The 15,917-nt window shown below is 40.5% G+C and overlaps 1 protein-coding gene across 4 annotated transcripts in view; it reads left to right on the top strand.

Moving 5' to 3' along the window:
* The first annotated feature begins 1,299 nt into the window (after positions 1–1,299).
* The window catches only part of rap1gds1 (RAP1, GTP-GDP dissociation stimulator 1), a 37,501-nt gene continuing 22,883 nt past the window's right edge, over positions 1,300–15,917 (top strand). For all 4 annotated transcript variants that reach the window (XM_028979651.1, XM_028979641.1, XM_028979630.1 and 1 more), the window contains exons 1-3: positions 1,300–1,640; positions 9,345–9,455; positions 10,802–10,924. In XM_028979651.1, the coding sequence (XP_028835484.1) occupies positions 1,637–1,640; positions 9,345–9,455; positions 10,802–10,924 (238 nt within the window). In that variant the 5' untranslated portion in view covers positions 1,300–1,636. The remainder of the gene's footprint in view (positions 1,641–9,344; positions 9,456–10,801; positions 10,925–15,917) is intronic.

Here is a 15,917-nt window from a genome sequence, read left to right as displayed (position 1 = left end):
GTAAAAACCCTATACAAATGTAAATACTTTAGTAAAGTACCAATACAAAAAAAAATTGTACCACTAATAATTACATTTCATGCTTGTTACTGACAGGACAAAAACTATGTCTATCATAAACATGAAGATGGCATCAGCATTATCTTGTTTAACCACCAAATCTTCTTTGAATGGCACCATTCATTTTTAAAGTTTGATTTCACGTTGATTACAATAAGAATAAAAAGTTTCAGATTAGCTGCAATGTTGTGTGTTTTTTTCTATGATCTCAATGTAAATACTAGTAAATAATCTAGTCTTATTCTGAAGAATGGTGTCTTAAGGTCAGCAATGATTTTATTATTTAAATTCTATATTCTTTGTGTAACCTATTGGTATAAGATTTTTGTCTCTTTCGTCTTGCCCAGCTTCAACTATTTAAAAAAAAAATACAGCAGGGGGCAGTGCACCCCAAATAAAACGTTGAAAGAATTTAGAAAATAAGAGAAGAGAAAATATAGCAATTATATAGCAAATATAGCAAAATATAGAGAAGAGAAAATACAGCAATTACAATTCAAATATTTTATTTTACACATCAAAAATGTATTATAATCACCTGTATTCAAAATGTCAAAATGATGCGTTCTGACATCAAACTGTCTGTCACAGGAGCCTGTCAGGAGTTGGAGATATATATGCACCCTCAAGAACATCTGTGTGGTAGGCCTATTTCTTAAAGCATTTCTCTCATATTTTACTATAAACTATTATTATTATTTATGCAGAGATCGCCTTCTGTACATTGTACAGAGGAAATGTGCATTAAGTCAGGCACTTTAATTAAACCTACACAATGGAAAATGTGCACAAAGATTTCACGTTTATAATGAACCAACCACAAATGATATAAATCCTTCTAAATGTATCATTTCCCGTCGGGGGTCGCACAGATGATCAGCCGGTCTGGCTATTAAAAGTTTGACGCTGGATGCTCTTCCTGATCGCAACTCTCACAATTTACCCGGGCAAGAAATACGTCGGTTCTCACTGAATGGCTTTACAATGCGCCAATTAAAACACGGGAACAATGTCCCGCATTAAGCCATATACTGAGTGAGCAGCTACTTTTGGGCGAGGCTTGAAAGTAACGTCGATGCTTTGCCTGTGAAGAATGAACGGCACTGCGTTTCGAACACGTCAAGCTGTAGTATGAATGCTCGACACGTGCCATGACCAATAAGCGACAGGACCAGCACCACGTGTACAAGCCGTGGACCAATCAGGTGTGAAGAAGGCGGTGCTCCGACTCTGAAAGGTTCCGTGCCGCAACCAGGCGGCTACAGTAGGAAGTAAATTCGCCGAGGCGCTGTAGATGTCACGTCGTGTGCCTCTGCGCATCAGTCTCCGCGGATAAGTTACATAACCACGGACGCCAACCTCGACCTGCTGGGTTTGGTGGGTTTTGGCGGGCCCGGCTTGCTGTGTCGTTGGCGGCGGTAGCTCCGGGCTGTGGAACGGAACGGAGCGGCGTGGCGTGGCGTGGGTTAAGGTGGGCCTTGCCCGGATATCTGACAACCTCCTGCCCATTCAGCGGAGCAGTCTGCCGCCGGAGAGCCCGTTTCGTTGTGTAAACCCGAGCAGCGCAGCGAGCCAGATGGGTGAGTGCGGTTCGCATCTTTTTCCTCGATCCAAGCATCTGCTTGTAAAACCAAGTCGTGGAGTAGTACGTGTAGAGTAGAAGGTGTGTGTTTGTGGCACCGAGCAGCAGGCGAGTAGAGTAGGTCTATCTGTCTGTCTGTCTGTCTGACAGAACCACCGACCGTCTGCGTTAGAGCATCACATTACGTAACTCCAGCGTAGTAACGGAGTGGCGAGTGCTGGGCCGTGACGTATCATAAATGCGGGAATATTCCGTGATTTTTTTTTTTTTGTGCACGGTGTGAGAGTCCGCTTTATTCGGAGCAAGACCTTCAGATAATCTTTTTTAATTGAGTTGAAATGAGAAATGTACATTTTGGACTGGAAACACGTCCTGCCTGTATAATGTGCAAAATATTTTTTTAGCCAAGTTACATTGGCATTTCTACGAGAACATGTGCTCATTAACAATAATAAATTCAGTCCAGACTATTTGGCAAAAAGGCCAGGAACATCCACACCCAGTCAGACCATGCAGCTGCGGAGTAGTGTGTAAATTTAGGATCATTTGACACGTAGATCAGTGACCGTTACGTACGAGAGACATTTCTTCAGTCACAGCTGTTACCCTGCACCTTGGAATGTGGCAAGGATTTAAATTCCGTTTGCAGCTTCTTATTGCAGATCCCTTGCAGATGTGAGCATGTGAATTCTATAAATTCTGCCCCCCCTCCCAACACACACACACACACACACACACTTCTCACTGCTTTCCAGTTATGCTTTGCTGTTTGCAGATTCAGTAGTAGATTTATGCCAAACTGTTATGCATTTCCACACCATGCCTTGTCGAGTCATGTGTAGTCAGTCATACAGCGTTTAAGCAGTTCCAAATGACCAGGGCTCTTTCTTTGTAGTATTGCACATCCACATCATCTTGCCTCACGGCTGCCTGAAGCACCCTGCCCTGCAGGGTTGAGTTAGACAGGCCAGAGCTTGAGGTCACAGTCAGAGTCACAGTGACCCCCTCGTTCCCTTGTGGCCCGTTCAGCATGAGTCGTCATGGCCAGCCAGGGCGGACTAGCGGTGTCAAGTAAGAGGAATCATCTGGTGAGGAACACACATGGATTTAGATGGCAGGGGATAGCAGTCTATAGGGTATTTATAAGGCAATCATTAATATCATGACAACAGGAATATTTAGACTGGAAATGTGAATAAAGCCAACAATTTGGGACTTCAAGGTCTGCAGTGTTCTCATTAAAAGAGGTGAAGACGGGAGGTGTAATATGTGGCTCTTCCAGAGCTGTTCAGTGATGAGCGTTTCACAGCCTCACAGAGCCGCTAGCCCATACACAGCAGATGAGGCAGATTGTGTGGGTAGTGCATGGCTATTTACCCAGAGAGGTGCTGGCTGCTTTTGTTTCAAGACTATTTCACTGTCATTGCTCAAGGTCCGCTGCCTCCTCAGGATGCGTTTCCGCAGAATCCACCTATTCATTGGTGTGTTCATTTTTTTAATAGCAAGGCATGTTAAGACTGTACCTCTGTTTTTCACATCTTGTGAAGGCAATGCAGTGACTCATGTTTCTTTTATAGGTAATATTGTTTTGTGCAGTAACCTTTGATGAAACCGTTTTTTTTTGGCGTTTCAAAGATGGTTAGTCAGATGTTTATACTGCAGTTAACTGGTTTGCTTTAGGGTTGCATGATGTGTGACGTACATCCATGTCCACTAAAACCCACTCTGCAAAATACATGATTTCATTGCATATGTAAGAGAAGACTGTGCTCTTTGAGGTACATTATCAGGTATTTGTGGCAATGTTAACATGGGAACCAAAAGAAATGATCATTGTGAACTTGCTGAACATATTTTGATATACAGCTCATTATTTAAATGTTTAAATTATTGTGAAATAAAATTTCATGGTCTTTAATTTTCACCACCAACATACATAATTGCAGAGGCCTTTTATTTAATTTCAGCAGTTTTTATTCCAAAATGGCCTTTTGTTCTGAGTACTCCTTTATTTCAAAATAGTTTTCCCCGATTTCATAATGCGGCCTCATTTTGATATAATTTTGATGCAACGACTACAAACTGATTGCACGATTATAGTGTTGAAATAATCCAGATTTCACGATTATCTTTATGTGAATTCATTTCACAACTGTATTAACATATATAAATCATACAAACACATTATGTTAAGTTTTTTTACAGAAGCTATTTATTGCATCTTTTCAGACAGTTAGAAAAATAAAATGTGTAAATAAAATAAAATGTGCTACCTGTTGATGTACACATCAGCAGGTAGCACAGCTCATTTGTTGCTGCCAAAATCTTAAATACAACAGTTGAAGTGCAAAATTGTGAGTGTGTTCCTGTTTTCTGAGCTCAGCCTTGATTGATGACTATTGAATATTGCCACTACTGCTGGACACTCTCTGCAGGATCAGTTGGAGCAATCCACAGAGGCTACCAAAAATTCAACTTGTACGCACGTCTTGTCACCCTACTAAATAAAACGAAATCGATCTGCAGACAAACGCTTTATGGGAGTTACCGTTTTAGGGTCTATGCAAACAGGCTACATTTGAAATTCCTTTTTATGAGACTGGCAGAGAAGAAAACATACTTGTTATAGTCAAATAGGAAGTGAACTTCAATCTGTAGCCAACAACGCTACACAGCTAAATGATTTAAGTGTTATTGAGTGTTTTTCACAATAAAACACTGTAAAAACTGTTTTCTGCCAGCTTGAATGCCGCCTTTTACTATATTTTATTGTAAAGATATGTATTTGAAGGCATTGTTTTAGAAAATCTCAATAACCCCCTCCACTAGATTGCTTTTGATGTTTTAATATCATTTTTTGCTTCACGGCTCACAGCGGTCAAAGTTCAACTCATTTCAACCTTGCTTGTGCTGTTCTTGGTGATGCACAAAACCGCTCTTGTGATCGTCAATGTCATTCGGCTGGAAGGAGTGGTGCATCTTTTTGAGGGCAGCGGTGGCCTAGCGGTTAAGGAAGCAGCCCCGTAATCAGAAGGTTGCTGGTGCGAGTTGTGCTACCTAGCGGATCTGCGCTTGCGCTCTGTTTTAGCGCCCATAAATCCATGCTACCCCTGAAATTGTAAATAAATATGATCTTTATACAGTGCATATGGACTGAGTATTGGTGCCATTTAAAGTGATTTGTACCGTTAGCAGAAATGCACAAATTTAAATGGAACCCTATACGGTAGCACCGACAAAGCAGCACAAAACACCGGAAACCCAAACAAAACACGCAATAAGCGGCTCTAATGTAAGCGTCCTGTTAACGTTGGTGGACCCGGAGCCAGCAGTGGCCAGGCAGGAATGCATTTGTTACTTGGAAATTCTGACACCACTTCACATTTAAAGAAGGAAGGGATGAATCTGATCATTTAATGCAAACTTGGTTTGCTAGCAACCAAGCTGCTCTCAGCGTCCAAAGACTCCACATGCAACCTAAAGAAACATCTGGAAGTCAGTTCTTTTAAAAAAAAATTTTTTTTAAAAAGGGTCATTGAAAATGCTGTTTTTTTTTTGTCCTTGTGCAAGGCTACTTTATTTTAACTAAGTGATTGAATATGTTGGTGACCATAAATAAGTACTTTTCAATGGCATATTTTATATTTGTCTAATACTATTCCACTTTTCAGCTTTATAAATAAAGAAATGGTTAAGGAAAAACAGGGCTTTTTTATTTTCTGTGAATGCTACATTCATGTAGTTGTAAAAAGCGTGTGTGTGTGTGTGTGTGTGTGTGTGTGTGTGTGTGTGTGTGTGTGTGTGTGTGTATGTATGTATGTATGTATGTATGTATGTATGTATGTATGTATGTGTATATATATATATATATATATATATATATATATATATATATATATATATATATATATATATAGTAATCCAAAGTATTCAGAATACGTTACTCACATCGTTACTCACATTGAGCAACTTAATGGAATACGTTACAAACTACATTTTGGGGCATGTATTCTGTAATCTGTAACAGAATACATTTAAAAAGTAACCTTCCCAACACTGTATGTAGACTATTGGTATCACAATACAGTTTATTGTACAATAATCAACATATTACGATGATTATAGCTGAAAAACTGTAAAAACACATTCAGTTCCTCCATTTAAACGTTCATCCTAAGAATACATCAATACTGAATACCCGGTGATGCACTGCTAATATTGATCATCATTTTGATTGTAGAAAAGAAGTATCACAGTGTATCCTTGTTTTTTTTTTTTTTTTTTTTTTTTTTATGAATTGATACTGAAAAATGAACCTGCACATCTGTTTTCACACCATGCACCTACATTGCTATACAATTTATTTGTATTTGTATTCCTTTTCACAGTGACTGCAGTGACAGCTGAATCTGAATAAAATCCTGGGACACCCTGTTAGCACAATCCAGCCGATACCTGCTGGAGTAGACAGTTGGAGATGTAATAATGATCTCCAGCACTCACCTCCAGATGCCCTTTATATTCTTCAGAGTGACAGCTGATGTGTGGAGCCACTTTTTGCACTTTATAATGCCTTTTCTATTCTGTATAGGCTGGTCCCATTGACAAATACAACTCATTATTAGAAATGGTAATAAAGTATGTGTTACTTATACTGTTTACATTACATACAGCTGCGATATATGCGATATTGTTGTTGAATATTGAGAACAATATTTCTTGCGACATAATATTTCCCTAGAGAAATGCTTTTTAAGTGATTATTATTATTAGCTATTTAAAAAATAATGTACATATGTAATGATCATACTAAAATAAACAGGTAATATATATTCATCTGATCTAATTAATTCAAATTCAAGCAGATATTCAGATTTTTTGTTTGCTGTTACCATAGACCTGCCAACACAATATGAATTACTTTCAAAGATTACTTTTTATTAACATGTAACCGTACACTCATCAAGAGTGTCTTAAAACAAGAGCATATTTTAAACAAAATATTTCCTTGCCTTGCCTGTTTTTACACACACATATATATTATTATTATTAAACAAAAATTAAATAAGAAAATACTATTAAACAAAGTGTACAGGCCTTAAATAAATTGGTATGTAGTGGAAACACTAACATATTGCCAACATCCACATAAACAAAAATTTATATTAACATTACATCGCCCATTCTAGCCAATACCATTATATCACCTACTTGGGAGGCGGATATAAATATAGCAAGTTCCCATCTGATTAGACAAATTTGGACACACAAATGCTTGGCATATAAATTAATGCTGCCTCCGTAATCACATTTTGCATGGAGGAGATGCAGGAATCCCACATTTTCTACCACCAAGAGTGGCTGGTCACTCCATGCAATGCACTCGATAATTGCCCATTTTATTTTCACGTGGATTGTCTCTGGACATTTTTCTCTGTTCTTGGCGCCTGTGATTAACCCGTACACGCTGCTCAAACACAGATATTTCCCAGACCGTTGTATCAGTCCCCGGTATTGGCTGACTTTTAACAAGTATGAGTACTTTAGAAAATGTGGAGTCTGTATCGTTGCATCCATACTATGAATTTGGACTATGAGTTTTTCCACATGTTACAAGTAAATGTGTTTTGTTGGGGTTCGGGATGTGTGTGTTATGGGGATTTAATGTAGCATGTGCAAGGGGAGAAACTTTACACCGGGATGTAGTTGTGTAGGTCTGGAGGAGAAGAAGAGATGTAAAATCCGGGGAGTAGGTATTGGCTGTTGGCGCCACCTCCTGGCTTCCGTTCAATAAAAAGCTTTATTCCAAAACTCTTGATTGAGCCAATTTCTCCTTTCCTGACCTCGCAGCGACGGCTTGTCACAATAGTAGGTAGTATGAGATTTCGGACGCAGCATAAATTTCATTTATCACAACTCTTTGCTATACAGATATCAGGTATACTAATATTGCGATTATGGTAATTTTTCTATATATCGTGCAGCCCTAGTACAGTGCCATCTACAGCAGTGGAGGTTTTAGTTGCACACTGACCTCATTTGTCGTCGTCGTTGTCGTCATCTTCCTCCGCTTATCTGGGTCCAGGTCATGGGGCAGCATCCCAAGTAGGGAATCCCAGACAGCCCTCTCCCCAGCCAACTCCACCAGCTCCTCCGGCAGGACCCTAAGGCGTTCCCAGAGCAGACTGGAGATATTATTTCTCCAGCGTGTCCTGGGTAGGGCAGGACATGCCCTAAGCACCTTCCCAGGGAGGCATCCAAGAGGATTCCTGACCAGATGCCCGAACAAGATGCTGTCAGTTTTAAATCTGGTTTCAGACTGCTTTTTTTTTTGTTTTGAACTATTTTAACCGATGTAGGGGCAGTGGTGGCCTAGTGGTTAAGGAAGTGGCCCCGTAATCAGAAGGTTGCGGCTTCAAATCCCGAGCCGCCAAAGGTGCCACTGAGGTGTCACTGAGGTGCCACTGAGCAAAGCACCGTCCCCACACACTGCTCCCCGGGCGCCTGTCATGGCTGCCCACTGGGTGATGGGTTAAAAGCAGAGGACACATTTCGCTGTGCTGCAGTGTTTCACAATGACAATCACTTCACTTTCACCTTGTGACCACAGCTAGCAACAGCCGCCTCAACAATTGCAGAGCGGAACAAGGAATTAAAGACCATCTTGACAGGTTCTTCTGCCAGGCACCCTCACTATACGTTTGGGTCTGCCAGGGCTACGTGGCATTATCCCCTGCCATCTACCCTCTCGTCTCCCGGGGTAAACCCCAACAAACAGGCTGAGAGTCTTGGTGCTAACAAAAAGCCAACCCCAGCCCTCCGCCTCTCACCCGGAGCAACTCCAGCAAAGGCTATGTGTCTATGTATTCCAACTATATCTAGCCAGTACCGCTCAACCTCTTCCACAAGCTCCAGCTCCTTCCCTGCCAGAGAGGTAACGTTCCATGTCCCAATAGCCAGTTTCCTTGTCTGGGGATTGGACCGCCAAAGGTCCCGCCTTGGTCTGCCACCCCATCCACATTGCTCCGGACCCTTCATGTTCCTCCTGCGGGTGGTGGGTCCACAGTTGGATGAGCCCATGTATCCGGTTCGCCCCATGGGTGAAAGCCAGGCCACCAGGCGCTCGCTCATGGGCCCAAACCCCAGGCCTGGCTCTTTGTCTCACCCTTTACCTAAGACCAATTTGTCATGGGAGACCCTACCAGGGCCACCAAGTGACCCAGACATGATCCTAGGATCATTAGGGCTCTCAAACTCCTCCACCAGTGACTGTTAAGGTGACTGTTCACTGGGGACCGACCTCATTTGTATACAAAAATATTGATATTTGGTGCCCCTGAATCGATACAATATCACCACACAAAATATCACAATATATTGCTGTATTAATATTTTCTGGGTTGACATTCCTTAAGCGGATTTGTGCATTAGCTCCTGTTAATTCCATCTTCAATATATAGCCACAGAGAAAGTGCTAAAATATTTGCCACGGTTTTAAAGCGTACTAGAATGATATAAGGCAAAATGACAGTTTTGTCATCCTTGTGACAAAACTGCTGTGGTCTTTGTAATGCCACCATTTGCTCCACTTCTTATCAGAGAAGGCCTTTTGACCCCTGTTTGACAGACATCCAATACCATAGCCATACACTTATGGAAGTAAGGGCAATGGATAACCTTTGATTTTGTGTTGTGGTTTTAGCGGACAACCTGAGTGAAGCCCTGAAGATGCTGAAGCTCTCCTCGGCTTGCAGCTCAAATGACAGTGTGGAGAGCTGCCTGGACTGCCTGCTGAAGGCCCTGGCTCACAACAGTAAGTTTGATCTAATCACCATTTCATTGGATTCAAATATGAATCATTTATTATATATGTATTTAACAGTACATTTAAGTGTGTATCTTACATGTATCGTTTGTATATTAATTCATGCTCAGAAGCATAATTCATTAAATATTTTGGTTTTATTTAAAAACCTCACAATAATAGATCAGCACAGTGATATTTACAATGCGACCAACAGACAGTAATTAACAAAAATGTGTGTGCACTAGTCATTCTATATAGTTCTACATTGATTTATTTAGGTTGTACTAGAGTTTTTAAAATTGTAGTCATATGTATTGTGCATGCTCTGTGTTGGTTGCCCGATTGGTTCCGCGCAAACGAAGCAAATGCAAAAATTATGGAAATCGACTATTAGTGCTTTATGAATCGGAAGGACAACTCTTTTGTAAGAACATATTTGATGACCACTTGCAGTCAATAACTCAGAAACTCAGAAATAGAGAAAAGACGCAAACTAGCGCAAGCCAGTCATGCCAGAAAATCAGCTGACTTATCATGGTTCCAGTACATCAGTTTGACTGCTAGCTGGAGCTGCAAATGCCATGTAATTTCAACTTGTTGTGAAGTCATTTACAATTTACATATGAAGACTGTGTCTGTCACAGCTCAAGTGACTTAAAAAAAGCTCTTTAGTGATGTGCAGCTAATTTAAGAAAGAGGTACTTTGCATTATAATCATGAAAATTGAGACTCTAACGGCGTAAATTCTGTGTGCAAACTATTGTCATTGCTACTGTCTTTCATTGTTAGAGAGAAATGAAAGTTATGAACTAATGATCACCATGTCTCTATGAGTGATGGAAACAGTTGATGTTGGTGACCATTTTACATCTTTAGATACAATTTTAACTGGAAAGCCATAAAGATTGAGTATGGCAGGGTACATTATGTTGACCGGCCTGAAATACATATTAGCATATGCAGCCAGCTTTGAGTTTTAGGCAACCTTTGATTCAGTGTAATTACAGTTGTTTCCAGGGACACTGTTAAGTAGAGGTAGGACAGGGAGACATGGGCAAAAATGTCAGTGAGATAAATGTCAAATCATTTTTTTTTTGTAGTTTAATGGATTTCTATCTTCATTTTTCGACTGGAAGTAGAAGAAATCAGGAGCTTAATTGTGACTGACAAACACTGAGGTCAACTCAGAACTATTATAACATCTTTTTATATGTAAAAATATGTGTTTAGGCATAGTTAATAACGCTACTGGTATGCACAATTAGTATGGAAGCAGCATATCATTTTGTCATAATTTTATAAAGCAATTGACAAACCAATTCATATTGTCATTATGTTCATTTACTCCCTAGATGTTGAGGCCAGTGAGAAGATCCTGGAAATGGGTGTCCTACCTCAGCTGCCTGCTTTACTCAGCTCACAGTCCTCCTGCACACCCAAAGTAGCCAACATCATAGCAGAAGTGGCCAAGAACGGTGAGCACCCCACCTTCAGCCTGAATCTGAAATGTTCATCCACATTCTGTTGTTTGGGAAGGTCATATCCTTCTTTTGCAATTCAGCAATGCTGCTTTGGAGGAATGCTGCTTTGTGATATACTTAAAATAGACATTTTATGATAGTTCTTTTTGGGGGCTGTTACAGAGTGACTTGGACATTGACTTTCATGTGGAAAGCCATGCGTATTATAGGTGGAGGGACAAAGATCCCCACTGAGTGGATGCCCTTGATGTTTGGAATGAGAGGAAGAGGGCCCACAGAGATTGCAGATGTATAGTGTGGGCTCAGAATATTGTGCTACTAACTTGTAGAAAGTTAATCACATTTCTTAGCCATCAACATGCTTGAGGTCTTCCAACATGTCCCCCCATCCTCCTTTCTAGAAGATGGGAGGTTTATGCCCATGAAAAGATACCCAGCAGTATGAAGGTGGCACCACCACACTTTACTGTAGAGATGGTTGGTGCCCCATCTTCAGACAGAACAGCCTCCTGTTTTGACTTGCAACAGACGGCATTGGGCTAATAGACAAAAGGCGTATCTCGAGGTGTGTACACCGTGTGTTTGTGTGTATGCGGGGGTTGTGGGAATTTTCTGTCATCCAGTTTCTCATCTCCTTGATGTCCATTATGGGTGAAATGAGGGGTGTTGACATTGTAGAGAAAATTTGATAATAATGCTAGGAGTGAAGTCATTTTTCCACTGCCTTGATTCTACACTCAACCAATAACCGTTATCATAACTTCAGTGCTTCAGAAAAGCTTGTCTGCACTGACATCTGATTGCCTTATTTCACTAAGTTAACCAATCAGGATGCTCTTTATCAAGCCCGGGCTACATGAACATTTAACACACACAGTTACTGTCAGTTACTCTATTGTTTCATGTACATGCTCTGGCTTCCAGGATATTTTGTTTAAGTGAAGTGAAGTGATTGTCACTTGTGATAAAAATGTGTCCCCTGCTTTTAACCCATCACCCTTAGTGAGCAGTGGGCAGCCATGACAAGCGCCCGGGGAGCAGAGTGTGGGGACGGTGCTTTGCTCAGTGGCACCTCAGTGGCGCCATGGCAGATCGGGATTCGAACCGGTAACCTTTTGATTAGTGGGCCACTTCCTTAACCACTAGGCCACCACTAATTTGCGGCCATCAGGGAGCCGCTCCTGAAACTTCCAGGAGACTTGGGGTGTTTGCAAAACACCACACTCTGGTGAGAATCGCATTCAGTAGAAAAATCAGGCATCATCACACATTAAATGCTCTAGAACATTTCACCCTAGATAAGGCAAAGAAAAAACATTTTTTTTGAAACGTGAAAATGTTGAGAAAGGAAGTTCAGATGTTTTACATAGAGCCTACAAATATCCAATATTGGAGTGAAGAATCTATCTTTCTTAGAATATATATAATGTAAGCAACCTTATGCTAAATTGGCGCATTTTATTAATGCAATTTGTGATCTGATTACTTGATAATTGATTATAGACTATGATCAGTTGACTATCAAAATAGTCTACTATTTCCTGCTGTTATACTTATTCCTTTTTTTATTTGGGTTTTTTTTTTATTTTATTTTTCTGCACTAATCAATTTTCTAATCAATCTAAATCTATTAAACTAAAACACATTACAATACTATAAAAACACCAGTCTCTCCTTTTATTTAGTTTGCTTTGGTGCGCCATATACAGTTAAAACCAAAAGTTTATATACACTGTATAAAAATACATTACAAATACATTTTCTTCCGATCTAATCATACTTAACCCTTTTAATTTTAGGTCAGATTCCCCAAATAATTTCTATTTGCTAAATGTCAAAATAATGTGTGAGCTAATTGTTTTTTACAGATTACTTTCTTCAAAGTCCAATGTTTACATACATTTGCTTTGTATTTGGTAGAATTGCCTTTAAACTCTATGACTTGACGCAAATGCTTTGAGAATCCTTCCACAAACTTCTCACAACAATTTAGTGGAATTATGGCCCATTCCTCCTGACAGAACTGGTGTAATTGAGGTTTGTAGGCCGGCTTGCCAGCTATGACCACAAAGTTTCTATGGGATTGAGATCAGGGCTTTGTCATGGCCACTCCAAAACATTGACTTTGTTGTCCTTGAGCCACTTTGTAACCAATTTTGCAGTATGCTTAGGGTCATTGTCCATTTGGAAGACCCATTTGCGCCCAAGCTTTAACTTCCTGGCTGATGTCTTGAGACTCTGCTTCAATATCTCAACATACTGTTTCTTCATGATGCCATCTATTTTGTGAAGTGCACCGGTCCCTCCTGCAGCAAAACATGATGCTGCCACCTCTGTACTTCAAAGTTGGGATGGTGTTCTCAGGCTTGAAGGCTTACCCCTTTTTCCTCCAAATATGACAGCTCAATTTCTGTTTCACCGGACCACAGGACATGTCTCCATGTCCCCAGAAATTAGGTCTTTGTCCCTGTGTGTATTTGAAGAGTGTAATCTGGCCTTTTTATGTAGCTTTGGGAGTAATGGCTTTTTCCTCGCTGAGTAGCCTTTCAGTGTATGTCGGTACAGGACTCGTTTCACTCTGGATAGTGATACAATCTTACTAGCTGCCAGCATCTTCACATGGTCTTTTGCTTTTGTTCTGGGATACCAATGTTACAGGGAAAACCAAGATGAAAAGAAAGAGTAAAGGGAGAAAGAGAGAGAGAGAGAGAGAGAAAAAGCCTCGAAAAGCCATAAGGCTTCCGATGGAAAAAAGCTGAGAAAGAAAGATAGAAAGTCCCTTCCCCACATGTGAACAGATCTTTATACCACTGGCCTACAGGAAGCTGTCACAGACCAATCAGAACCTGTTGTTTCTGACGTCATGCCCCCGGTGCCTCCCGTCTGGGGTAGACAAAGAGAGTAGGTTGTCCCGACGGCCGACACCTCACATGTTTGGCTCGGGGGAGGGCCGGCAACTGTTGCAATGTCGCTCGACAAAGGACATGCAAAAACGGAGGTGTTGAATCTCACAACAAAGGCACAGAAATGTCATGGCTCCAAGACTTCCCAACTGTTGCAATGTCGCTCGACAAAGGACATGCAAAAACAGAGGTGTTGAATCTCACAACAAAGGCACAGAAATGTCATGGCTCCACGACTTCCCATCTTACAGTTTCAACTGGAAATATATTAGGGCATGGGAAGTGGGGGAGAGAGAACATGTGTATGTGTTGGATCATTGCCTGTGTAAGTAACAAAATAATCAGATTTCAGTGTGGGCAATTTATATTTAAGTAATTTCAATCTCAAATTTAAGGCATTTGATTTATTTAAAAAAAGGAAACATGGACCCCTTGTGATCTTTTGGTCAGCAAGTTTTCCAAAGGGCCTGCTAATGATGTTATTGAAGCCTGTTTTATGACCCTGGAGATTTTCCTCCCAGCTGAGTGGAAGGGCTGCCAGTCCCTGACAGCCTGTCTGAGATGTGTGGCGCTGATAAAGACGGCGTCCCTGTAGTGCAGCCAGCATCAGCTAAGCTTACATTTTTCTCCTCAAGAGAAGCTGCTGCACTGCACAGCAGAAATCAGACATCCTCCACCATCACATCCTCATTACATGTTAACTGCAAAGAAGGAAGGTGTATAATCAGTAACTTTGGAAGCCTTTAATGATTTAAAAATCAATCAATGCAAAGCAAATATGAATACTACTTTGCAAGAAGATGTTAACGCTTGATATAGAAGTGTACAGGGAGTGCAGAATTATTAGGCAAGTTGTATTTTTGAGGAATAATTTTATTATTGAACAACAACCATGTTCTTAATGAACCCAAAAAATGCATTAATATCAAAGCTGAATGTTTTTGGAAGTATTTTTTAGTTTGTTTTTATTTTTAGCTATTTTAGGGGGATATCTGTGTGTGCAGGTGACTATTACTGTGCATAATTATTAGGCAACTTAACAAAAAACAAATATATACCCATTTCAATTATTTATTTTTACCACTGAAACCAATATAACATCTCCACATTCACAAATATACATTTCTGACATTCAAAAACAAAACAAAAACAAATCAGCGACCAATATAGCCACCTTTCTTTGCAAGGACACTCAAAAGCCTGCCATCTATGGATTCTGTCAGTGTTTTGATCTGTTCACCATCAACATTGCGTGCAGCAGCAACCACAGCCTCCCAGACACTGTTCAGAGAGGTGTACTGTTTTCCCTCCTTGTAAATCTCACATTTGATGATGAACCACAGGTTCTCAATGGGGTTCAGATCAGGTGAACAAGGAGGCCATGTCATTAGTTTTTCTTCTTTTATACCCTTTCTTGCCAGCCACGCTGTGGAGTACTTGGACGTGTGTGATGGAGCATTGTCCTTGCAGCTCTGAAATATGGCCAAACTGGTGGCAAGTGGCATCTTGGCAGCTGCACGCTTGACTTTTCTCAGTTCATGGGCAGTTATATTGCGCCTTGGTTTTTCCACACGCTTCTTGCGACCCTGTTGACTATTTTGAATGAAACGCTTGATTGTTCGATGATCATGCTTCAGAAGCTTTGCAAGTTTAAGAGTGCTGCATCCCTCTGCAAGATATCTCACTATTTTTGACTTTTCTGAGCCTGTCAAGTCCTTCTTTTGACCCATTTTGCCAAAGGAAAGGAAGTTGCCTAATAATTATGCACACCAGATATAGGGTGTTGATGTCATTTGACCACACCCCTTCTCATTACAGAGATGCACATCACCTAATAAGCTTAATTGGTAGTAGGCTTTCGAGCCTATACAGCTTGGTGTAAGACAACATGCATGAAGAGGATGATGTGGACAAAATACTCATTTGCCTAATAATTCTGCACTCCCTGTAGAGTGGTATTGGTTGGTATGGTTTAAAGTCTGTGTATGTTCCTCAGGTTGCTCGATTGGAATGTAGTGACCGTTGCATGAAAAAATATTCATTTCTTATCATGTGTAGAAAAGTATAACTGAACCTATGTTTGA

The sequence above is a fragment of the Denticeps clupeoides genome, chromosome 1, assembly GCF_900700375.1.
Source record: "Denticeps clupeoides chromosome 1, fDenClu1.1, whole genome shotgun sequence".
In the NCBI taxonomy this organism is placed as follows: domain Eukaryota; kingdom Metazoa; phylum Chordata; class Actinopteri; order Clupeiformes; family Denticipitidae; genus Denticeps; species Denticeps clupeoides.
Note: the sequence above shows the minus strand (reverse complement) of the source record. Positions and strands in the feature narration are given on the sequence as shown.